At 36.1% G+C, this 26,309-nt stretch overlaps 3 protein-coding genes and 1 long non-coding RNA gene across 4 annotated transcripts; 2 read left to right on the top strand and 2 right to left on the bottom strand.

Moving 5' to 3' along the window:
* Window positions 1-10: 10 nt before the first annotated feature.
* Window positions 11-2,967, bottom strand: LOC112011312 (heat shock cognate 70 kDa protein 2). Its single transcript, XM_024043684.2, has 2 exons — window positions 2,612-2,967; window positions 11-1,943 (listed from the first exon to the last, which is right to left on the bottom strand). The coding sequence occupies exons 1-2, from the start codon at window positions 2,823-2,825 to the stop codon at window positions 208-210; spliced, it is 1,950 nt and encodes a 649-aa protein (XP_023899452.2). The 5' UTR covers window positions 2,826-2,967; the 3' UTR covers window positions 11-207.
* Window positions 2,968-7,176: 4,209 nt separating this feature from the next.
* Window positions 7,177-10,055, bottom strand: LOC112039392 (uncharacterized). Its single transcript, XR_010625057.1, has 2 exons — window positions 9,796-10,055; window positions 7,177-7,619 (listed from the first exon to the last, which is right to left on the bottom strand). It is a non-coding gene; the product is annotated as an uncharacterized LOC112039392 (long non-coding RNA).
* Window positions 10,056-21,885: 11,830 nt separating this feature from the next.
* Window positions 21,886-23,133, top strand: LOC136063254 (uncharacterized). The gene is made up of 2 exons (XM_065763373.1): window positions 21,886-22,325; window positions 22,413-23,133. Exons 1-2 carry the CDS (start codon window positions 21,886-21,888, stop codon window positions 23,131-23,133), a joined length of 1,161 nt encoding a protein of 386 aa, XP_065619445.1.
* Window positions 23,134-23,145: 12 nt separating this feature from the next.
* LOC136063252 (uncharacterized) lies at window positions 23,146-23,730 on the top strand. The gene has a single exon (XM_065763369.1). It carries the CDS (start codon window positions 23,146-23,148, stop codon window positions 23,728-23,730), a length of 585 nt encoding a protein of 194 aa, XP_065619441.1.
* The last annotated feature ends 2,579 nt before the right edge of the window (window positions 23,731-26,309 follow it).

Raw genomic sequence — 26,309 nt, 5'->3', positions numbered from 1 at the left:
AAATATAGAATTCCCAAACAAAAAGACACTGCTTCCAGTGTATACCAAGAAGCCCACATATAAGGAGATTATGGGCAAAACCAATTAAAAATCCGCTGAAACAAAAATTTAGAGCTATCCTAATGCACTAAAATGTTTGAAAACTAAATTCAATAAAAGCTAAATAGAACCAGATGTTTCATCAAATTAAGAGGTAGAACAACGCATTTAGTCGACCTCCTCAATCTTAGGACCAGCACCACTGCCACCAGCAGGAGGAGGAGCATCATCATCCATGCCACCAGCCATGTCAGGCCCAGCACCCTGATACATCTTTGCAATGATGGGGTTGCAGATACTTTCAAGCTCCTTCATCTTGTCCTCGAACTCATCTGCCTCTGCGAGCTGGTTGCCATCAAGCCACTGGATGGCTTGATCAATTGCATCCTCAATCTTCTTCTTCTCATCGGCACCGATCTTGGAGCTAATCTTTTCGTCATTGATGGTGTTCCTCATGTTGTAAGCATAGTTTTCCAAAGCATTCTTGGCCTCAATCTTCTTCTTGTGCTCCTCATCCTCAGCCTTGTACTTCTCGGCCTCCTGAACCATCTTCTCAATTTCATCCTTGGACAACCTTCCCTTGTCATTTGTGATTGTGATCTTATTTTTCTGGCCGGTGGTCTTATCCTCGGCAGAGACATTCAAAATACCATTAGCATCAATATCAAAGCAAACAGTAATCTGAGGAACACCCCTGGGTGCTGGAGGAATTCCAGAAAGCTCGAATTTGCCGAGCAAGTTGTTATCCCTCGTTCTTGTCCTCTCACCCTCATAAACCTGGATCAAGACACCAGGTTGGTTGTCAGAGTAGGTGGAGAACACCTGCTCCTTCTTGGTGGGGATGGTGGTATTTCTTGGAATCAAGACAGTCATCACACCTCCAGCAGTCTCCAACCCAAGTGACAGGGGGGTGACATCCAATAGCAAAAGATCCTGAACCTTCTCGTTACCCTCTCCAGTCAAGATAGCAGCCTGGACAGCAGCACCATAGGCAACAGCTTCATCTGGGTTAATGCTCTTGCAAAGCTCCTTACCATTAAAGAAGTCCTGCAACAGCTGCTGCACCTTGGGAATCCTAGTAGAACCTCCAACAAGGACAACATCATGGATGGTGCTCTTGTCCATCTTAGCATCCCTCAAACACTTCTCAACGGGCTCCATACACTTTCTAAAGAGATCCATATTGAGCTCCTCAAACCTAGCACGAGTAATGGTTGAATAAAAGTCAATACCCTCATACAATGAGTCAATCTCAATGGTGGTCTGAGCAGTGGATGATAGCGTCCTCTTTGCCCTCTCACAGGCAGTCCTCAACCTCCTAAGGGCTCTGGGGTTTCCACTAATATCCTTCTTGTTCTTCCTCTTGAACTCCTGAACAAAGTGGTTCACCATTCTGTTATCAAAGTCCTCACCTCCAAGATGAGTGTCACCAGCTGTGGCCTTCACTTCGAAGATACCCTCTTCAATGGTAAGAAGAGAGACATCAAAAGTACCACCACCAAGATCGAAAATCAAAACATTCTTCTCACCAACGCTGGTTGCCTTCTTGTCAAGACCATAAGCAATGGCTGCAGCAGTGGGCTCATTGATGATACGCATCACATTGAGACCGGCAATGACTCCAGCATCCTTTGTGGCCTGACGCTGAGAGTCGTTGAAGTAGGCAGGTACGGTCACAACAGCATTCTTAATTGTAGCACCAAGATAGGCCTCAGCAATCTCGCGCATCTTAATAAGGACCATGGAAGAGATTTCCTCAGCAGCAAACTGCTTGTCCTCACCCTTGTAGTTGACCACAATCATGGGCTTGTCACCAGGTCCTGGAATGACCTTAAATGGCCATAGCTTCATGTCACTCTGGACAGAGGCATCACTGAATCTCCTACCAATCAGACGCTTGGCATCTGTGAAGCCAGAGAATACGACGTAAATAACAGACAAATATATCACATAAGCATACAAAGCTTACAAATCTGATAAAGGCAATACAAAAAAAAATATATCACATAAAAATACAAAACTTACAAATCTGATAAAGCCAATATAGTATTGACAACAACAAAACAAAAACAAATTAACTCCAACCAAAACTACAACCCTATATTTGTATTTGTTATTTACCCAAAAAGAAGCTTTATTTATGCTTAAGTAGTTATCCAGTAAAACTCAACTTTCTAAATAATATAAGAAGAAACACATTACATTGAAAATAAATCAAATTTAACAGCTTCTCTATCGTGCAGAGTCCTAAATAATTAGATTTACAAAATAATACAAATCTAACAGCTTTTCCATCTAATTTAGCTGAACATGTAGCCAAAACCATACAAATCTAACAGCTTTTCCACCCACACGTATTTCCACAACACTTAAACAATGTTACTATAAATCTCTTACCAAACGGGCCAGTGTTCTTAACTAATAATCTCTACAAATCGAATCTCAGTACATCAAAACTAACGCAACAGCCAAAAACAAATCTTCCATACGAAACAACGCTCAGATCTAAAACAAAAACCAAAAGCCAAAATATATTTCAAAAAAAAAAAACAAAGTGGCAGTAGAAAATTACCGAAGACAGTGTTGATGGGGTTCATGGCGACCTGGTTCTTAGCCGCATCACCGATCAAACGCTCAGTGTCAGTGAAAGCCACGTAAGACGGCGTCGTCCTGTTCCCTTGGTCGTTGGCGATGATCTCAACGCGATCGTGTTGCCACACACCAACGCAGGAGTAGGTAGTGCCGAGATCGATTCCGATCGCAGGGCCATCACCTTTTGCGGCCATTGCTGCGAACCTAGAGCTTCGAAAAAGGAGAGAGAATGCGGCGTGTGAGAGAGAGAGAGAGAGGAGCTAGGGTTTGAGATTTGTGAGGAAAGGAGGGGGAGCTAATGTTGGTATATATAGGTTAATATTTCTGTGCATCAGAGAGGATCTAGAAAGTTCCGTTGATGGTAATAGTTCCTAGCCGTTGATGTTGGTTTGTACGGACGGTGCGGATTGATTCTTTAGGTTTGCTGAAATATCTCAACAAGGTTTGATTCCCTTTGTGGTGGTAGTTTTTTTTAGATACGTGTGGGGATTCTTTTCTTTGTGGAGTAGGAGTAGGACTATTTTATACATATTTGAATTTATTTCCGGGAAATTTTAAGGAATTCGGGCATTTGTTAGAGCATCCACATCCTAATCCTATATCTCATCTTATTTTACCCTCTCAAAAATCTACTTTTTCAATTATACCATACCATTTACAATATACTCAACATCCCGAAATTCTATTTTCCTCTTCTACTTATTAAAATAATATATCTACCTAATAAAATATATTTTTTCTTTTTTTGTTTTTTCTCAATTTTCTCCCCACATGCGTGCCTTCCAGTTCCAGAATCCTCGTTTACTTTCTTTTCACCTTCTGAACTCCCTCTGATCAAACACCTTCCTAGACACACCCAGCTCGCCGGACTTGGCATATGCATCCATCAAAGTATTCCCAACACCCAAATCCCCCACGAGTCCCCTAAGACACACCCAGCTCGCCGGACTTGGCATATGCATCCATCAAAGTATTCCCAACACCCAAATCCCCCACGAGTCCCCTCTTTACCACAAACCCATGAACTCCCTCAGTAATTCCCTTCCCAGATACACGAGAACACGCCGAGAGAACTGAAACCATAGCAACCGAATCAATAAAACCTTTCCCATCACCCTCATTCTCACTCTCCTCAACCAGCAACTCATAATCAACAATGGCTGAACTCCCTCCGATCTCCGAAACCCACCGATCCACCACCACAACGTAGCAACCCATAATCAATTGTCAACACCAGAAACCGGAACCAAACCCATCGGAACCAAAAACCCATCGGCCCAACAAAACCCATCGGAACCAAAAACCCAAAATAAAACCCACCAAACCCAGAAACCGGCCACTACCCTCGGCCCAACAAAACCCATCGGAACCAAAAACCCAAAATAAAACCCACCAAACCCAGAAACCGACCACCATATAATCCACCAAACCCAGCAAACCAATCAACCAAACGCCGGCCACCAAACCCAGAAACCGGCCACCATGTCAACACCACCAAACCCACCAAACACCGGTCTCCACGCCGATCTCGACTGCGTTGACCTCCAACCACCACATCCATCTCAGCCGTGCCACCAGCCTCGCCACCACGCCGATCCGGCATGAGCTCCGATCTGGCAAACTCAACTGAGAGAAGCGAGAGAGAGGGGATGAGAAAGAGAGAAGGAGGAGAGAGAAAAGATACAGAAAAAATGAGAAAGGAGAGAAAAATAACAATATAAAACTTGTTCTGGGCATTAAAAAATTATTTTTTTTATAACATTTCGCTACAGTACCATCTTACATTTGAGATGGTACTGTAGCAAAATCTCAAAAAAAATTTGGCTTTTGGCATACAGCCTTCCAATTGTGGATCAATTTTTGGGGCTGTATGCCAAATGTACTTAACATTTGGCATATAACTACCCCATTGTGGATGCTCTTAGGGAACTATTTTAAGAAGGGTTATTCTATAGTATTCCTTCTTCTTTTTGGAGGGTATAGTATTTATTAGGAGGCAACTTGCTATATTAGGTTACCAAAACATCACATTTGATGGTATTATTCTCACATTGTGTAATACTAATATCACATGTGATTGTACTTTTGTCACATTTGGTGGTTCCTTTATTTTTTTTTTCACATTTAATGATATTATCCTTACATTATATAGTACCAACATCACATGTGACTACACTTTTGTTACATTCGGTAGTTTCTTTTTTTTTTCTCACATTTGATGGTACCATTCTTACATTGTGTAGTACTAACATCATATGTGACTGTACTTTTGTCACATTCGATAATTCCCTTATTTTTTCTCACATTTGATGGTACCATTTTCATATTGTGTAGTACTAACATCACATGTGACTGTACTTTTGTTACATTCGGTGGTTCCTTTATTTTTTTTCTCACATTTGATGGTACTATCCTTATATTGTATAGTACTAACATCACATATGATTGTACTTTTGTCACATTCAGTTGTTCCCTTATTTTTTCTCACATTTGATGGTACCATCCTCATATTGCGCAGTACCAACATCACATGTGACTGTACTTTTGTCACATTCGATAGTTCCTTTATTTTTTTCTCACATTTGATGGTACCATCCTCACATTGTACAATACCAACATCACATGTAACTGTATTTTGCCACATTTGATGGTTCTTTTTTTTTCTCACATTTGATGGTATCATCCTCACATTGCACAGTATCAACATCACATGTGACTGTACTTTTATCACATTCGGTAATTTCTTTTTTCTTTTTTTCACATTTTATGGTACTATTCTCACATGACACAGTATCAATATCACATGTGACTGTACTTTTATCACATTCTATAGTTCCCCTTTTTTTTTGTCCTCACATTTTATGGTACAGCCTCACATTACGTAATACCAACATCATATGTGACTATACTTTTGTTACATTCGGTGGTTCCCTTATTTTTTTTCCTCACATTTTATGGTACCAACCTCACATTACGCGGAACCAATATCACATGTGACTGTACTTTTGTCACATTCGGTGGTTCCCTTATTTTTTTTCTCATATTTGATGGTACCATCCTCACATTGCACAGTACCAACATCATATGTGATTATATTCTTGTCACATTCTATGGTTCCCTTTTTTTTCTCACATTTGATGGTATCATCCACACATTGCGCAATATCACCACCATATATGATTGTACTTTTGTCACATTCGGTAGTTCCTTTATTTTTTTTTTCACATTTTATGGTACTATCCTCATATTGCGCAGTACAAACATCACTTGTGACTATACTTTTGTCACGTTCGGTGGTTCCTTTATTTTTTCCTCACATTTTATAGTACCAGTCTCACAAAGTGCAGTATTAACATCACATGTTACTGTACTTTTGTTAGATTCGATGGTTCTCTTAGTTGTTTCTCACATTTGATGGTATCATTTTCATATTATGAAGTACTAACATCATACGTAACTGCACTTTTGTCACATTTTATGATTCCTTTATTTTTTCCCACTTTGATGGTACTATCTTCAGATTGGGGAGTACTCAGTTTCTGAGTCTCTAACTTTCTTCTCCTCTCTCTTAGTTTTTCTATAGTCTACACTTCTCTCTTCAGTTTCATCTCTCTCAAATTCTTCTTCTCCAAACCATCCACAAGAACCTATCTAGTATGATTACTAAACAAAACCCTAAGCAAGACCCACAAAAGAAGAAACGGATCCCTAAGCCATGAACGATACCTCACTAGCTCTAGCGAGGGAATTGTTCTCGCCAAACAATAAAAATCCATACCCCCTCTTTTATGGGCTTTTAGCAAAATCCATACCCCCTCACTAACTCCTCAATGTAAGTAAGACTTGTTTACTAGGATTTGAGACTAAGCCATATAATTTATGACATTGTCTTCTTTTAGTTGCTTCAATCAAGCTTGGACAAACAAGTAATAAGTTTGAAAAAAACAACTCAATCCCACTGAACTGTGACTGTATCCTTTATGCACGTATTTCTGGTTTTTACCCATCAAATTAAAATTACTTCTAGAACTCACTGGTTGTTACACTATTTATGAACGGTATAAAATATTGCAACTTGCCAAACCTAGGAGTTGGGTCCTGGTCTTCTTTCTTTGGTTATAAATATGCACAATTGTGTTAGACTTTGACGGTATCTAACTATTTTGACAACTAGTTCTCCACTCTGACTAAGGCAACAAGTCCTTTTATTTCTTTGTGTTCTACTGGTTTTTTTTTTTGTCAAAAATTTGAATTTTTTTCCCCCCGAGATGGAGAGCCCTTTGGGTCTACTTAGGATTCATGTCAGATCCATAGAGGGGTAAAACTTGCAGTTAAGGATGTCAGATGTAGTGATCCTTATGTTGTTATCAAAATGGGCAAGCAAGTAAAAACAAATTTAAGCTATTTTGAACTCACACATAACTGTACTCCTAAGTTAAATACTTCTTGTAGAATTTTCTAGATTCAAACTCAAGATTATTTTATAAAAAATATAAACAGAAATGGAAGAAGAAGAAGAAACCAGGGGAAAAAATAAACCAGAAATTGATGAAAAAAAAAGTTCCAATACAAGAAATTTTATTTAGCCTCAATCTCTCTGTACATTAACTTATTCACAGACCAATATTGGAAAAAACAAAAAATTAAAAAGCGACCAGATTTTTTCTAACACAAAAGATAGACAAACACTTGTTATATGCATACGCAACTCAATATGAACAAACTCATTTCAACAAACACCTCAAAGCCTTAAAACTACTGCTAATGCTTCTTCTTTTTCTTAATTTCTGTATGTATTTAGGACACTTCAATTTTTTAATATAGCAAAAACCAACTCTAAAATCGGTGTTCTTACTGCCAAGGTGGTTGAAAAAAAAAAAAAAATCTTCTAAGTCCATAGGTTCATAGTGTCATCTCCTAAGTTCCTTCTCCATTGAAAGCACTAAATTTGATGCCAGCTTGTATCGCAAATGTTCCGACCAATTCTCCTACAAAAATTAGACACTATTGATAAAGAAGTGGTTTAAACAAATTAAGTGACAATTGTAAAATTTACTTCCGAGAAATATGTTACCAAAAAAGTTAAATTGGCGTTGAAAATATGTGTATACATGTGTTTAATAACATACATGCCACAATCATGCCTGAAATATGAAAACTATTACAAAAATAAAATAAAATGACAATAACCAATAGCAATAGATTAGAATGTTTAGACTCTCTCCACACTACCAATTTTTGGTAGCTAGAACTAAACCGGATGCAAAGGTATTAGATCACATAGAGAACCACACATTGATAACCATGTTGCAACCAATCCTATAAAGGTAGCTGTGCCATTCACCTATTACGTTTGCAAAGACATTTTCCCTCTTCCCCACTTAGGCATGGAAAAAATATAACAATTACAAGCAATCCTAGCAAGAGTGAAGCATGCAAACAAGAAATGTTTTTGCTAGATCTCTTTCCTCACCATTCAAAATTACAAATTCAATATTGAGAAACTAATTTTCTCTCCTCATTACTTATGATATAAGAAATATAAAAACAAAATTTGAGAGTACAAGGCTTCACATGCATATTGTTCCTCAATCATTCAGAAAATCACACTGAATTTACTCACAAGTCTTGTAGCATTTGGCAAAAAATTTGTGTGAAATCAAATAATATGCATAAATTCTTCAAGCTAGAGGAGGGCAGTTCACAAACCAACTTGAGCAAATTTTTATAGCGAAATTTTTGATCATGTGAAATTTTCCAAGTTGTTTGTTGTAATATTAAATATGTTGCTTGATGAACTGTCATATTCTATAGGATGATTGAATCTTAGTATTTTTGTTGTGGCAGCTTTGCAAATTTGATGCTATAATCAGGACAACTTCTATTGTTATGCAGTAGACAGGGAAGAAAATTGATTCAGTAGCTGCTTATGACTACCGATCAATTATGGTGCCCCTGCTGAAGTCATTAATGTAGGTTTGTGTTGGATTCTCCTTGCAGTTTTGTTGAAAATTCTATATAGTTTCCTTCTTTCCTTTCTATGATTTAATGTTTTCAGAGTACTATTATTTTTTTATAGGCACACCTAGAGGATTTGGCTTACAAAGATGCTGAAGAGAAGTCAAAGGCTGCAACAGAAGCGATGTTGTCAGCACTTGATCTTAGTGACAAGAAGGGTGCTCACAAAGGAGGAGGTGGGGCAAGACAAGGGCGGGGAAAATCCAAGGCACAGAAAGACAAAGGTGTTATATACTGGTTATTTTTCTGTTTCCTCTTTATGGTAGTAAAGTTGTCCAAATCTACATGTATATAAATTCACCAGAAAAAATGGAGAAGGGGCAGGAACTAAAAGTGGGAAACATGTTAAATCTCAACGTAAGAGGACAGAAATTGTAGAAATATACTTGAAGAATTGGATTCTAAAAAATTGAGATATGGAGGAACTACAATTAAAAGGTGAAACAAAACCGGAACATAGTGTAAAAGAAATGGATATTTTAGAGGAACTAAGTTTGGAAAATGTGGATCAAGGTTACATGAATGGTAGTAAATAAGGATCTGTAAGAGTAATAAACTGTGCAGTCTAATACATTTGAAATACAACAGACATTGAATGCAGGCACTTATTGAAAGTGATTATCACAACAACTAGTTAATTGCATATAAAATATGCAGAGAATTGTAAACCTCAATTGTCTTTCCTTCTTACTTTGACTTAGTCTCAACCTCTGCGTAGGGTTTGAACTACTAATTGTTAAACAAAATTCAGGCAGCTTCGTTATACTGATTACAGTAGATCTGGATAATTTATATATATATATATATACTAATTAAAACTTAAAAGGTATGAAACCAGTAGCACATTATCCATATAGCCACAAAACATAGGCAAGTGTAAGGACCATGCAATTGAGGCCATATAACTTAAGATACACACCTAGTTCAATTAAAGTCAAGCAAATATCTTTTGAATAGACCAAGTAACCTCAAATTATTTCTCAAGCAGAGTAAGGCAAATATCAGATTTCTTCAATATTGGGTATAGAAAAAAATAAGTATTCAGGTAACCACAAATTCGCTCGTTACTTTCTTCGCCCAAAATCAAACTTTTATCAAGTAGACTAAAATCGAAAGTTATAATAGGAGAAATAGAGAAAGAGAAACCTGTTTGATGGATTCAACACTCTAATATCGTCGCAGGCCAGAGAACAACTAGAATTGAAAGACTCAATTTCTTCTTTTGTGAGTCTTCCTTAGGGTTTTGTTTAGTAACCGTCTAGGTTTATTGTGGCTGATTTGGAAGAGAAGTAGCGTAGAAAGAGAGGGTTTTTTTTAGTCCGTTTAGGTTTCTTGCGGCTGTTTTGGAAGGGACGAGGCGTGGAAGAAGAGTTAGAAGGGGAGAAAGAAGCGTGCGAGTGCAAAAGAAAATTCTAATTTTTTTTTTTTTTGTTTATATATGTAACCTGTTCTACCGGTAACCAGTATCCACTCAAATTAAATGAATGGTCAAGATTAGAACACCAATAAATTAATGGATTAGATTAAGTGGGTACCGTACCCCTACAAAAAAATAAAAAATACGGCAGAATGACCCTTTTAAGAAAGTTTTTACGAAAAACTTTTTTTTTTAAAGAAAGGTTTCTAAGAAAAAAAAAAAAAAATAATTAATGTTTTAACAATTTTTTTAATTTTTCATAAAAGTTGTATAAAAATTTTCTTAAAATAGTTTATTAAAAATTACCCTAAAGACAACCGTTAACATGATCTTTTTATTTTTAAAAAATAGGTTTTAATAACGTATGTTTTTAAGGTATATATTAGTAAATTATTTTAGAAAATTTTTTATGAAAAAATGAAAAAGTTACTAACTTCCTTTTTCAATTTCTCATATTGACTGGACCCTTTAAAAATATATATGTTTTTCTCTTTCAAAGGTATTGAGTTTTTTTAATTTTTAATTTTTGGTATGGCACTTTACTAGTTTTAGGGGGAAAAAACACACACATAACAAAGTATTCTCAAAAGAAATTATAAATTTATAGTTTATTTTAAGTGACAATTATAAATTTATAGCTTAAATTATAATTTTTCTTCTCAAAATTTGGGTATAGGATCAATTTGAAGTTATATATAACAGGTTTAGTTTTGGTTTTTAATTTTATGAAGGGAACAATTTGGTCCCCCAATAAAATTTTTGTTTACATGCCTATAAGAACTAAGAAGAAGTTAAAGTACTCCCATTTTTAAAGGAACCAAATAAAAATAATCATATATTTACATATTTAAAAGGAAGAAATTGAATTTCCTCATATTTAGACTCTAATAGAGGAATAAGATTCAAGTTAGCTCTAGCGTATAAGCAATTAAGTTAGTCGCCTAAGCCCTCATTTGGGAGGAGGGAAGGGAATGAAACGGAAAATAATAATTTTAGAATATTATTCCCTTCCTTTGTTTGGTTGTTTTAATGGAATGAATAGAAAATCCATTCCCTTATTTGAGAGTTTAAATAGAAGGAAATAGAATAAGTAGGAGGGAACACTCATTCATCTATTCTCTTAAAAAACTCAAATTTTCATTCCCCTTCGAAAGTAGAGGGAATAGGAGGAAATAAAATTAGATTTAATGATTTTTTTTACTAAAACTCCTAAAACATCCCTATATATTCAACCCTTTATTTTAAAATAGGGGTTTAATAGTAATATTGTCATAAAATGAGTCAATATTCCCTCTATGTTACTTCAAAACAAGATTACTTACATTTCATTCATTTATTTTAAAATATCCAATCAAAATTACTTAATTTCATTTCATTTCATTATTTTCCATTTATTTCCATTGCTTAAATACATTTTGATAATCCTGGAAAATCAGTGAGTTGAAAATCTTCGGGCTTCGATGATCTTGAAGATTAAGTCTTGAAAAACCAAATTCAATCAGAGAAAGACCGGTAGAGGCCGGTCTAGGCCTCATCCGTCCTTAATTTATGACAGACGAGGTTTGATGGGGACGGACGGCTTTTTTGTTGCGCCCTTCCTCCATTCTTTTTCCAAGGACGAACCATATGGACGATTTTGGAGGTTACATTTTATAACATCATCACATTCTATTCCATTTCATTCCCTTATGAACTCCCAAACAAAGCCTAATACTCCCAAATAAAAGAATGTCCTATCTTATATTATATAATATTTTACTTAATACTTACACTCTATTTTTTTTGGCATTAACGTTTTCTGGAAAATGATTCATTTTTTAGAGAGCATTTTCTGGAAAATTATCTCATTTTTCGGTGTTTGGTAACAACCTTGAAAATGGACTTGAGAATGTTTTATGGTGTTTGGTATTTACAATTTTTATAATATTTCTTGTATAATTTAAAACATATATAATATGTGTATTGTGAAAACCCACCTAATGTAATCAATATAAATAAATAACAACAACAACAACAACACACCCAAAAAAAAAAAAAAAAAAAACAACTGTTAACACGACCCTTTTATTTTTAAAAAATAGGTTTTAATAACGTATGCTTTTAAGGTATATATTAGTAAATTATTTTAGAAATTTTTTTATGAAAAAATGAAAAAGTTACTAACTTCCTTTTTCAATTTCTCATAAAATGTTTCAAAAAATGAATAATTAATATATGCTCTAAGAGTATATATTGACTGGACCCTTTAAAAATATATATGTTTTTCTCTTTTCAAAGGTATTGAGTTTTTTTAATTTTTAATTTTTGGTATGGCACTTTACTAGTTTTAGGGGGAAAAAAACACACACATATCAAAGTATTCTCAAAAGAAATTATAAATTTATAGTTTATTTTAAGTGACAATTATAAATTTATAGCTTAAATTATAATTTTTCTTCTCAAAATTTGGGTATAGGATCAATTTGAAGTTATATATAACAGGTTTAGTTTTGGTTTTTGATTTTATGAAGGGAACAATTTGGTCCCCCAATAAAATTTTTTGTTTACATGCCTATAAGAACTAAGAAGAAGTTAAAGTACTCCATTTTTAAAGGAACCAAATAAAAATAGTCATATATTTACATATTTAAAAGGAAGAAATTGAATTTCCTCATATTTAGACTCTAATAGAGGAACAAGATTCAAGTTAGCTCTAGCGTATAAGCAATTAAGTTAGTCGCCTAAGCCCTCATTTGGGAGAAGGGAATGGAATGAAACGGAAAATAATAATTTTAGAATACTATTCTCTTCCTTTGTTTGGTTGTTTTAATGGAAGGAATAGAAAATTCATTTCCTTATTTGAGAGTTTAAATAGGAGGAAATAGAATAAGTAGGAGGGAACACTCATTCATCTATTCTCTTAAAAAACTCAAATTTTCATTCCCCTTCGAAAGTAGAAGGAATAGGAGGAAATAAAATTAGATTTAATGAATTTTTTTATTAAAAATCCTAAAATATCCCTATATATTCAACCCTTTATTTTAAAATAGGGGTTTAATAGTAATATTGTCATAAAATAAGTCCATATTCCCTCTATGTTACTTCCAAACAAGATTACTTACATTTTATTCATTTATTTTAAAATATCCAATCAAAATTACTTAATTCCATTTCATTTCATTATTTTCCATTCCTTTCCATTGCTTAAATACATTCTGATAATCCTGGAAAATTAGTGGGTTGAAAATCTCCGGGCTTCGATGATCTTGAAGGTTAAGTTTTGAAAAACCAAATTCAATCAGAGAAAGACCGGTGGAGGCCGGTCTAGGCCTCGTCCGTCCTTAATTTATGACAGACAAGGTTTGATGGGGACGGACGGCTTTTTTGTTGCGCCCTTCCTCCATTCTTTTTCCAAGGACAAACCATATGGACGATTTTGGAGGTTACATTTTATAACATCATCACATTCTATTCCATTTCATTCCCTTATGAACTCCCAAACAAAGCCTAAGACTCCCAAATAAAAGAATGTCCTATCTTATATTATATAATATTTTACTTAATACTTACGCTCTATTTTTTTTGGCATTAACGTTTTCTGGAAAATGATTCATTTTTTAGAGAGCATTTTTTGGAAAATTATATCATTTTTCGGTGTTTGGTAACAACCTTGAAAATGGGCTTGAGAATGTTTTATGGTGTTTGGTATTCACAGTTTTTATAATATTTCTTGTATAATTTAAAACATATATAATATGTGTATTGTGAAAACCCACCTAATGTAATCAATATAAATAAATAACAACAACAACAACAACACAAAAAAAAAAAAAAAAAAAAAAAAAAAAAAAAAAAAAAAAAAAAAAAAAAAAAAAAAAAAAAAAAAACCAAGAATGAATTTGGTTTTCAAACTAAAATTTTGACAATGGATACAATCAAAATTAGCTATCCAATTTTCATGATCTCAAATACTCATCTTGCTCATGTATATGAACAGTAACGTACATAATATATATATATATATATAAACCATACTTCTCATAATTCAAAATAATCATTATAACCTTAAGTCCCATTTTAAATAGTTCAAAACACCACATAGGCCAAATAGTTTTACTGGCAAACTAATCAAATACAAATAATTTGATAAATTTACCAAAAATTGTTATAGAAACGTTGACCGATCTGTGAGGAGAAAAAATAAAATAAAAACCTTATTAAAGAGCGGTGTTATAGGGGGGAGAATAAATAGGGAGAAAAAAGAGAAGAGAGGTAGATAGAGAGAGAAATTCGTGGAAAGAGAAGAGGCTAAAGGGGTGATAGTGAGGGTGTGAGAAGAGAGAAAAAGTAAAGGGAGGAGAAGAAGTGAGAGAGTTTATTGTGAGAAAGGTTGAATGAGCGAAAAAAAAAAAAAAAATTTCCTACATCAAAAGAAGATAATATTTATAGGAGTTATGTACTGTGTCAGAGAGAGATTGTTTTCCATAATTTTTTTTTTTTTTAAAAAAAAACTTATAGAAAATAAGTCTTATTTTTATAAAAATTTTCCGTTGACTAAAGATAGTTTTCTGTTGTACAATTTTTTTTTATACTACCAAACACTGAAAAATGTGAAAAACTATCTTTATAGAAGGTTTTCCAAGGAAATAAACAGAGTGTTAGTTACCCTTTTACCTAGATTATAAAAATAAAATAAAATAAAACTTAAGGCCCCTTTTATTAGCCAATAGAATGCATTTTATATTAAAAAGACCTCCACTATAATTTGAAACACAAAAAACTAGTTTGTACTCTTATATATATATATATATATATTGATTCTGTTCAAGTTACACCAGGTGTAACTCTAAGTAATGTTACATCACTCAATATTTTTAATTGAATGCGAATATTGACAAATCTACCGTTAGATTACATTATTTTGGTATATTCTTCATGCTTGCAAAATTTCGAGGTGATAAAAAATTAATAGTCATGTCATTAATCAATTGTTAAAATTTAAATTTTTGTAGTTTAAAATAATGCATAAAAAATGAGTTTATACATCAAATGGTAAATAACATCTGATTGATATGAAAATTGGCATGCATGCTAAGAACATATAGAACATATAATTCAATGGTTGAATTTTCAAAATATTAATTCAATAACAAGTTATTGGGTGGTGTGACATTACTTAGAGTTACACAAAGTGTAACTTGAACCCAACCCTATATATATAATAATAATAATAATAATAATAATAATAATAATAATAATAATAATAGATAAAACGTTTATAGACTATAGTCATTACATGTGGGTTGATGAGATATCACATCAACCCATTTGCAACTTTATTTAATGCTTTTTTAAAAATTTAATTAGTTTGATTTTTCCCATTTCCACTTCCGGTGCTTGTATGGCCTCGAAAATACATTAAGTCGATTGAGGGTGGAGAAAGTATATCATGTTTTAGTAATACTATATTATTAGAGTAGTTTGATGTGATTTTTTGAAATAGGTGTCACTCATTTATTGGGTAAGAAATACCAAAATAGATGCTAAGTTGGTATTACCAAAACATGGTATACTTTCTCCTGAGAGTGGTAGAGTTAGGTTGTTAGGCCCAATACCATTAATTTGCTTAGAGTTATGGGTTTTCGAAGTCACTTTTAATGCAATCTTATGATTTAAATGCTATGTTTGAGATGAAAAAAGCTTAACAAATCATTCATATAAGACCAAACTGGGAATTAACACTTCCTCGGATCTGGCCGAAAAGCCAATGTTCATATTAAGTTCAAGTTTTCAAATACAAGGTTTCCCTACATAGTTCTTCTATTTTCTTTCAATTTTTTGTCCTCCAATTTGGAGGGGTTTCCTTTCCTTATATAGTCCTCTGGATTGTATCCTAGCTCTCCACTTGTACAGCTAGGAGTCTTCTTTTGGATGCTTGTCCCATTAAAGTTGTGCTGGAGGTTATAAAATGTGTTGTAAGCTGTGAGGCGACTGTTCAGGGGTTATTCCTTCATTAGTGTAGCCATCTAATTTAGTACAGTGCATTAAGTGCGAAAATGAAGGCTACTTTATCTAGATATTTCCTTTCTTATTTGCTCACATGTTTCTTCCAGTTTCCTTGGTTTCTTGTCTTTTGGTACAATCGGCTTGCTTGGTAATTCCTAAGGAAAGCTTACTCCTCAAGAGGTTGACCTCTTCATCTTTCCTCCTTGGGCTTTAATCTACGGGTTGGGCTAGGATTGATGTGTAAGTGGCCTTTTTTCCTCCTCAGGCTGGGCCCACGGATTATATTCCGTACTTGGCCTCACCCCTCCTACAGTGCTAATTTTATTTTTAATATTTCAAGTAATTTATTTAATTTGTATTGCCTATTTCATAAGCTATCCTTTAAGAATAATATATTTTTTGTATTAGTACTAATTTATTCAGTTACATGATAAAGTAAAATTTTATTTGCGCAAGTTTAGAGTATAAAGTGACCACATCATTTAGTAAAGTTGCAATCTTACTTTTGATAAATTAGGTCTAATTTTCTATACTTTAAATTTTGTATTAGTTATATTATAATTTTCTATTATAAATCATGTTTCATTTATTTTTAAATATTTATTAAAATTATAAAGAAAATATCCATATAGATATGACAAACTAAAATATATATATAAAGGAGAGAAACTATAAAAACAAATTGAATCTCAAAAGGAATCTATAGATAAATTTGTTATTTATATTAAAAAATACACAAAAAAATTTGGGTGAAAATATAATAAATGAATAGAAAAACCAATAAAATATTTAGAAGATAATAATAAAATTAGTCTTAATTAAATAAATATTATTTAATTAATATTTAATATATAATAAATAAAATAAAAAGTTCCGCCTAAAGTTTTCACCTAAGGCTCCAAAATTGGTTAAGCTACCTTGACGAAATTGTTTCCTTGTTAAAAATTTTAGGGACCAAAATTGATTTTACTCCAAATCTCAGATACCAAATGTGTAATTTACTCAATTTATAATAATTAATTCAAAACTAAAAAAAAATATTTATTGTTTCTCTCTTTCTTTCTTTTTTTTTTTTTTTTTTTTTTAAACTACAAATGTGTTTGGGTGTTGCATTTTTGAGAATTAGGTTAAAGTAGTGTTTTAAATTATGATTTTTGTAAATTCCAAGTTTGGCCATGCTAAAAGCAAAAAATCAAAATTTATCTCGAAACTTTTTTGGTGGAATTTATAGACCCAACATCCCGGCTATAAATTCTACCTAATCTGATTGTGGGGCCTGTAGGCCTGGTAGCCTGGGCCTATCTTGCATTTGGCCTAAGGCCCATGCCGAGGAGGGATGATCGTCCGAGACTGGTGTATGAAGACCTATGCTTTTTTGGACCCCGCCGAGGACATCCCTGTCCTCGGCGTACCGATGCTAATTTCAGGTGGGGGACAAGCCCAGAACAAGTTGTCACTTCCACACTAAATGCACTCATCTAACCCCCCTGACCGCATTAATGGGGATGTAACCCCCTTGACAGTGTAACATTGATCATGGTGAACCACTCGAGTACTGATAAGGCCTCTGATGGGACGGACGGTTAGGAGAAAGGCAAATGGATGATCAACAGAAGGAAGAATTAGATAGGAGGGGGGGAACTATATAAGAGGGGCAAGCAAAGTAGTTCAGGGGGGAGAAAAAGGAGGAGGAACCTCCTCGGACAAGTGCCGAGGAGCTACCCTTAGTTATAAATTGGGTTCACTCCCCTTCAATGGTGAAAAGTGGCTTGTGTTCCGTTGCTAGTCTGTTAGGGCCTAACCCTTCGTCTCACTCTCTATAAATGTATTGTTAGAGAACCTTTCTAAATTGAGTCCCTACACTGATCATGCATCTATTACAAAAACCCACACTGCAAAATCGTCAATTACCCAACTACCTCTCTTGATCACTTGTCATAACATTCATAAGTGCACTAAAACACAATGCTCTTCCCTTCAATCACACTAAACCCCCCGTTAGAACTAAGTAAGATGTATTGGTATTATACTATTATGTCTTGTTGAAGCGATTCATGACCTTTGTTTTAGCCAATGTAGAATGCCATCAACCATTGGGTTTGGTCTCAATCAAAAGTTTATTTTTATTTTCTATTGCATACATTTTCATGGTCAAATGTTCTTTAAGAAGATAAGGATGTAAAATGCCACAATTTTGTCATATTAAACTATTAATTTAATTCTTCTAAATTTAATATTCGTATATTGAGCTCATCATAAGAAGAGGAATTAATAATTTCATTGAAGTTTTAGAAAGCCTAGTATATGTTGGTATAAACTAAAAAAGGATTATTCTTATAATTAAAAAAAAAAAAAAAAACCAATACATTTTCCTTGAGAAAAACAATAGCTCAAAATTTTTTGAGTGGAATAACTTTTCACGAAAGCATGGTAAAAAAATGGATTAATGATTTTATGTAAGTTTATTACATATGATACTTCTAAAAATTTAACTGCTCTAAAGTGGCTGAAAAAAATAAGATATAAAGAAAAGCTGATTGGCAGATGGTATGTGGCCTTTCTCCCAAAACCAACAAAGTAAATCATATATATATATATATATATTTGTTTTTTTTGGGTATTTAATACAATTATAATCTTTTGGTAAACAAAGAAATATTTTCCTAATCAATTAAAATTAAAGGTAAACGGAGAAATAAGAGGCTAGGGGATCATTTTAAGCAAGGTTATTATTTTATTAAAAAAAGAGTGTTCTTTCAAATTTACGAAGGGGCATTTTTCATACAATTTGTATATGATATTTATTGAGGGGAAAATTTTTGATGTTCCCAAATAGAATATGGGGTAGCCAAGTCAAAACTCGACGATGGGCCCTAGAAATAAAGCCCAAAGACTTTCGATGTCGTGTAAACCTGCCCAAGCAAGAGATGGAGACTACACCCTAACAAGAAGACAACAATAAAGCACAATAAACACGTTACTTTTGTTAATTTGTTATATTATTAGTCCTTTTACAGCATCATAGTTCAAATAAGTTCTCTAGTGGTATGGTATTATCTCCAGCGGTAGGGTAATTTCAGATTAATAAATGTATTTACATCGTAAAAATCATATGTTTTCCTTATTATTATTAAGTCAACATAAGGGAAAACTTTCATAGTTTTCAAAACATTATGGCCTTCATCATAATAATATTAAACAATGATTAAAAGCTTTATAGTTACGAATACAAGAAGAAAAATAGGATGGAATGAAGGGAGAGAGAGATCCCAGCTTAGTGCAGCAAGTATTAAACTAAGATTTTTGATGAGTATGTGTGCATAAGGCATGAATGAAGTAATGTGGGCTGTTCTGAGTGAGTGAGATGAGATTAACACTGAGGTTAAGGCTTTAGTAAGTAGTGGGCTAAAGGGGGATGAGTGGTGAGCTTAAGGAGAGCTAAACCACAAGTAAAATGGCAAATAAATCAAGAGTTTCAGATGGGGTAGCTGTTTGTGAGTAATTGGGAGACATTTATAAGCTATGATTGTGTCAATGAGAGAAAAGAATATTTGAGGTTAGATGAGTGTGAGTTGAAGGGGATGAGTAATGAGCTTAAAGAGAACTAAACCACTAGTAAAATGGCAAATAGATCAGGAATATCAGAAGGAATGGCTCCCCCTTTGTGGGCTGAGATGTTTTTGCTTTTATAATGGAGTTTTAGAGAAGCATTAATTAACAAGAATCCAAAAAAACGTAGGCCTAATTCAGGGGAGCTAGACAGCTATATTAATAACCTGTATTTGGCCTAAAAATGAGAGATTTGCTTTTGGAGCTGCCTTGCTTCTTTGGGTAATGATGGGATTTTAAAGTGCTTTACATTAAATGCCATGTTTTTTGGGGCTGAGTTTAATCAATGTGATTGAGGCGTGTATCAAGAGCAAATCCTAATGTTGCAATTGAGATTTGGACTCCCAAGAAGTAAGATTCAACACCCCAAGCCAGGTGTCAAGCTCTAAGTTCACTTCAGGGAGTTCCGTCGGAGATCCTTTTTTGCCCTCCAAATCACATGTTCCCAATTTTTCCCCTTTAGGATTCATGGGCTTGGGACATGAATTACTTCTTGAACGTTTTTAACATTTATAACATCAATTTTTTGAAATTTGGATGACTTGGTTTCAACTCCCCTTTCGCTGAAGGTGCAGTTTTGAGGAAGATAATGGAATCTCATAATCCTTTTGACTTCAGCTGATATGACAGCCCTTAGGCACTGTTCACGTAAGGTAGAGGGTGGCATAAAACTGATGGGATAGCCCCTACTTCATCCTCAAAGGCTTGGTTCTCTTGTAGGGGTCTTTAGTTGTTTCTTTGGTTAGGAATGAATAAGGGCTGGTTGCCCACTTTCAAGCCTCTTGCTGAGACCTTTTTGGGTTTGAATTTTACTCCATTTTAGCACTTTTAGTTGGGCCACATGGCCCTTTCTTTGCTTGGGTTTGCTCCCTTCTCCATGAGATTCTTGAGCTTACAAAATGGGCATTAAAGACATGTTTTGCATGGATTTTTTACTATTCATGGGCTTTAGTTGTTAGTAGAAATAAAATGAATCTATGAGTTTTAATAAATATCTATGATAGATTTTGGGTATTAATTCCCATGGGCTTTAAATAACTTCTCATAATTTTTACTATGGATTACTTTGTAAATCATATTTTCCTTTAGGCTTTTTTAAATAATGGCCTCCAATATTTATCATGAGTTTTAAATAAATATGGTAACAACCATTATAATGGAATAATGTGATGTTTTCATGAGTTTCTCTATAAATAATCATAATGGACATGTAGGATGAATAATTACCATGAGTTTTGGTAATAAATATGTGGGGGGAAAAAGACCCAATCTAACATAATGGGCCTAGAGCCCCATGTGAGAATTACTGTGCGTCCGAAGAGAAGAAGATGGTAAGGGCAATGCCTATTTGGAAGAAGGATCCCCGGAAAGAAGGATGGTTGCTGTCTGAGGAGACCGCCTTTCGTCTGAGGAGATTTTATTCCTCGGACGCGAATAGTATTGATTGATCAAACGTGTGGAAGGTCCGAATGATTTTCTTAGCAACTCCAACGATGAAGATAAGCTCTGGGTATATTTGGAGAAGATAAGAATGAGAAAATATCTAAAGGAAAAGCTACTATCACCGCATTTAAGGCACTGTAGCAACTTCTCTGACCGCATTTATGTGGAGAAGACCTCTGAACAGTGTAACCTCACCTACTGCCACTCACAGAGATCTAGAGGAAATACTTGACGTGACATATACTCAAGTAGAGTCATAGATGAGGAACAAGTGGACGATGGGGATGATGGGGAAGGAGGTTATATAAAGGAAAGAAGCTCCTAAGAAAGAGGGAGAAAAAAGAAAACAAAAAAGCTTTATTGTAACCCTAAGATCTGTATTCATCACGTAATCAATAATATGCCTCTTCGGACACCAATTCTTTACGTGTAAATTCATGTTGGCTTATACTTGAGGGTTGTGATTAATTGTTGTCGATTCCATAATCAACCTAGCTCTTTTACTCATTCTCTACAAATTCATTGTTTTGGGCTTGGGCCACAAATCCTAACCCTACAATTGGCACCGTCTGTGGGAAGAGCTTGAGTGTAAGGGGAAGCAACAGCAGTTGGTCATGGCCGAACCAGGGCAACAACCGGCAGAATCTGGGGCGTCCCAGCATATAGACCCTTTTCTCAATTTGGAGTGAAGACAAGATCGTGAAAGCAGTGTGCATACTACACACACTGAGTGAATTCAACCTCGTGGCAGAAGTCATGTGTCTCATGCAAAGAAGAATAGCATGCAAATAGAGATTGAAAGGTTAATAAGGGAGTTGCGCCATGCGAAAAGAAAACGTACTACCTCGCATTCTGATGAAGACTCGGGTGACAAACAAGACATCACTTATGAACAAAGGTCTCAAACTCCAATCAGTGAATCTTTTTCATATAAAGATGAACACCCTCGCAAGAAGCAACCTCAAAGGCCATCACATAGAGGGGTGGGAAATGATGCCATGAGTAAGGCTTTGAATCAAATCTTTAGGTCACCTTTCACGCGCAGGATTGAAGGAGCAAAGCTTCCTCGGCACTTTAACCAGCCAGCCTTTACTATTTATAACGGTAAAACGGACCCTGTGGAACATATGAGCCATTTTAACCAAAGGATGACTGTCTACTCCAGAGATGAAGCTCTGATGTGTAAGGTATTCCCTTCTAGTCTTGGACCCGTGGCAATGAGGTGATTCGATAACCTGAAAGCAGACTCCATCAATTCCTACCAAGAGCTTACTTAAGCCTTTAGTTCACGTTTTGTCACATGTTGAAGAGTGGCCAGGCCCTTGTCTTCTCTGCTATCCTTGAGCATGTGTGAAGGTGAAACCCTGAAGGCTTATTTAGATAGATATTGGGAGATGTTTAATGATATGGAGGGTAACTTTGATGCAATGGCCCTAGACACGTTTAAGCTGGGTCTCCCTACTGATCATGATTTAAGGACATCCTTGTCCCGCAAACCTGTCACTAACATGCGTCAACTTATAGACCATATTGAAAAATATAAAAGGGTTGAAGAAGCTCAGCAGCAAGGGAAAGGTAAAGATAAGGTTATCCCCCAGGATAGGAAGGACTTCAGGTCAGATCGTTACAACAACAATAAGCCGCGGAGAGATTTCGCTGGGCAGTCGGGGTCAACAAATGCACATGCAGTCAATACAGTGTTCAAGGAGCTAGTTTATCAAGTTTTGGAAAAGATCAAGAATGAATCATTCTTTAGGTGGCCGAGTAAAATGGTAGGGAACCCTGAGAGACGCAATCACAATCTCTATTGTCAATACCACCAAGACCATGGGCATGCCACTGAAGACTGCAGAAGTTTGTGGGATCATTTGGACCAGCTGGTTCGTGAAGGCAGGTTGAGGCATCTTTTGCACCACTCCAGTGGCCGAGGAGGTCAAGTGAATTTTGAGTCCGAGAAGAGAGATTCTACGAAACCTCCGTTAGGTACTATTAACGTCATTTTCACAGCGCCAGGAAGAACAGGGTCCTAGCTGTCCAAAGTTATGTCAGTGGCTCGGCTACCAGCAGGGGATATTGGTCAAGATCCGAGGAGCTCTAGACAGGCTGTCCCGCACGTTTTAGGCTTTTCGGACGAAAATAAAGTTGGAACCATTCAACCTCACGACGATGTTTTGGTAGTCACCCTCAGAATCGGGGGATATGATGTGAAGAGGGTGATGGTGGATCAGGGTAGTGCGGTGGAGATTATGTATCCTGACCTCTACAAGGGGCTGAACCTCAAGCTTGATGACTTAACTCCATACTGTTCTCCCCTAGTTAGCTTCGAGGGAAATGTGGTCACCCCGAAAGGGCAGATACAGCTGCCCGTACAGACTGGCTCAGAAGTAGTGGAAGTGGATTTCATTGTTGTAGATGTTTATTCCCCTTATACGGCAATTGTAGCCAGACCTTGGTTACATACGCTAGGGGCTGTTTCCTCTACTCTGCATCAAAAAGTTAAATATCCATCTGAAGGGCGCGTTTGTGAAATCCGCGGAGATCAATCCTCGACTAGACAATGCTTGGTGGCTGCTATACGACACGAACCTAAAAGTGAATCCTCAGTTAGGGCGGAGGGAGACTTATAGCAGTTAAGAGGTCGGTTGTCACCCGACGAAGATCTTGATGAAGGCGCTAAATGTGAGGACTTAGTGCAAGTTTTAATTGGGGGCAATTCTGAAAGATACTTTCAAATCGGGTCTCAGATACCTCAACCAGAAAAAGAAGAGCTGATTGATTTCCTTAAAAGAAATATTGACGTATTCGCCTGGAGTACTTACGAAGCCCTAGGAGTAGATCCAGAGTTCATTTGCCATCATTTGAGGGTTAACCCACTGTGTGTACCCAAGAAGCAGTCTCCTCGGCAGCCATCCAAAAAGCATGCAGATGCAGTTAAAGAAGAAGTGATGAAGCTTAAACAAGCTGGGGCTATTAAAAAAGTTTTTTTTATCTCGAATGGTTGGCAAATACTGTGGTGGTAAAGAAGAAGAGCGGAAAGTGGTGAGTTTGTGTAGACTTCACGGACTTAAATAAGGCTTGTCCTAAGGATCCTTTCCCTATGCCGAAAATCGATCAATTAGTAGATGCTACTGTCGGCCATTCTCGGATGAGTTTCTTGGATGCTTTCCAAGGCTACCATCAAATACCGTTAGCCCCAGATGACCAAGAGAAAACCGCTTTTGTTACCCCCATTGGTAATTATCATTATAAAGTGATGCCATTCGGTCTGAAAAATGCAGGTTCTACTTATCAACGAATGATGACAAAGATGTTTGAATCACAATTGGGTAAAAGTGTTGAAGTCTATATAGACGATATGGTGGTGAAAAGCAAAATTATTTCTGAACATGTGAAGGACCTTGATAATGTTTTTGAAACCTTGAGAAGACACAAGTTGCGCTTGAACACCTCGAAGTGCTCATTTGGTGTAGGGTCAGGTAAATTTTTGGGTTACATGGTAACACACAGGGGAATTGAAGTTAATCCCGATCAGATAAAGGCTATTCAAAATCTGCAGCCTCCTCGGAATCCGAAAGAAGTTCAGAAGTTAATAGGGATGACAGCTGCTTTGAACCGATTCATCTCCAGGTCCACGAATAAGTGTAAACCTTTCTTCTCGCTGATCAATAAGTGGAAGGGATTTGAATGGACTGAAGAATGTGCCTCAGCTTTTCAGCAACTTAAAGACTACTTGGCTCGGCCACTGGTTATGTCTAGCCCTGAACCAGATGAGGTCTTGTTTGCCTATATCGTGGTGGTTCCCCATGCTGTAAGTCTAGTGTTAGTAAGAGTGGATCAAGATATACAAAGGCCGGTTTACTGTGTGAGTAAGTCTCTACATGAGGCCAAGATCAGACACTTGCCACTGGAAAAGGCTATTTTGGCAGTAGTACTTGGAACACGAAAATTGCCCCATTACTTCCAAGCACATACTGTCGTTGTGCTCACGTAAATCCCGCTTAAGACCGTACTTCGAAGTGCCAAATACACGAGGAGGATAGCCAAGTGGGGCACTATCTTTGGAGCTTTTGATATCAAATATATGCCTCACACTTCAGTCAAAGGGCAGATCCTTGCGGATTTAGTGGCCGAGTTCACGGAACCCAGCTTATAAGAAATAACGACAGAGAGAGACATAGATGGAAAATCGGTTGGCATGATTTCTCAACAAGATCCTGCCCGCTGGGAAGTATTTGTGGACGGCGTTGCAAACCGGAAAGGTTCTGGAGTAGGGCTAGTCTTGATATCTCCAGAGCGAATCATCATTGACAAGTCATTAAGGCTGGATTTCGGTGCAACCAATAACGAGGCAGAGTATGAAGCCTTGTTGATGGGAATGTCTATGGTTCGAAGAAAGGGAGGAAAGGTAGTAGAGTTGTTCTCGGACTCAAGATTAGTTGTGGGCCAAGTGCAGGGGGAGTTTGAAGCGAAGGATATAAGAATGCAAGGATACTTGAATCGAGTCAAACGTCTGCAGTCGGAATTCGAATTTTTCAGCTTGCTACATGTTCCTAGAAGCAGTAACGCACATGCAGATTCTTTGGCCACACTAGCCACCTCTTCGGAGCAAAGTTTACTGAGAGTTATCCTCATCGAGGATTTCCATGAGCCCACCGGGACAGGAGGGGATGCAGTCCGAGTCCACCAGATCAGAGGCAGTCTCTGCTGGATGGACCCCATAATCAAATTCTTGAAAGATGGCATTTTGCTAGAAGAACGGGGGGAAGCTGACAAAATTCGAAGGAAGGCAACCAGATTTTGGCTGTCTGAAGACCGAAAATTATACAAACGATCCTATTCGGGATCGAACCTGTTATGTATTCATCCAGAGACGGCTGACTTGCTACTAGAAGAGTTGTATGAAGGAATTTGTGAGAGTCACACTAGAGGTAGATCTTTGGCTCATCGAGCCATTACTCAAGGGTATTGGTAGCCGAACATGCAAAAAGAAGCCTATGATTATGTAAAGAAGTGCGATCAATGTCAACGATTTGCGTCGAACATACATCAACCAGGTGGAGTCCTCAACCTATTATCTAGTCCATGGCCGTTTGCACAGTGGGGTCTGGATATAGTGGGTCCATTCCCAAAGGCTGCAGGAAACAGGAAGTACTTTCTGGTCGGCACAGACTATTTCACCAAATGGGTTGAAACTGAACCTCTGGCC

Source organism: Quercus suber, unplaced genomic scaffold (assembly GCF_002906115.3).
Source record: "Quercus suber isolate HL8 unplaced genomic scaffold, Cork oak 2.0 scaffold_21, whole genome shotgun sequence".
Classification (NCBI taxonomy): Eukaryota; Viridiplantae; Streptophyta; class Magnoliopsida; order Fagales; family Fagaceae; genus Quercus; species Quercus suber.
Note: the sequence above shows the minus strand (reverse complement) of the source record. Positions and strands in the feature narration are given on the sequence as shown.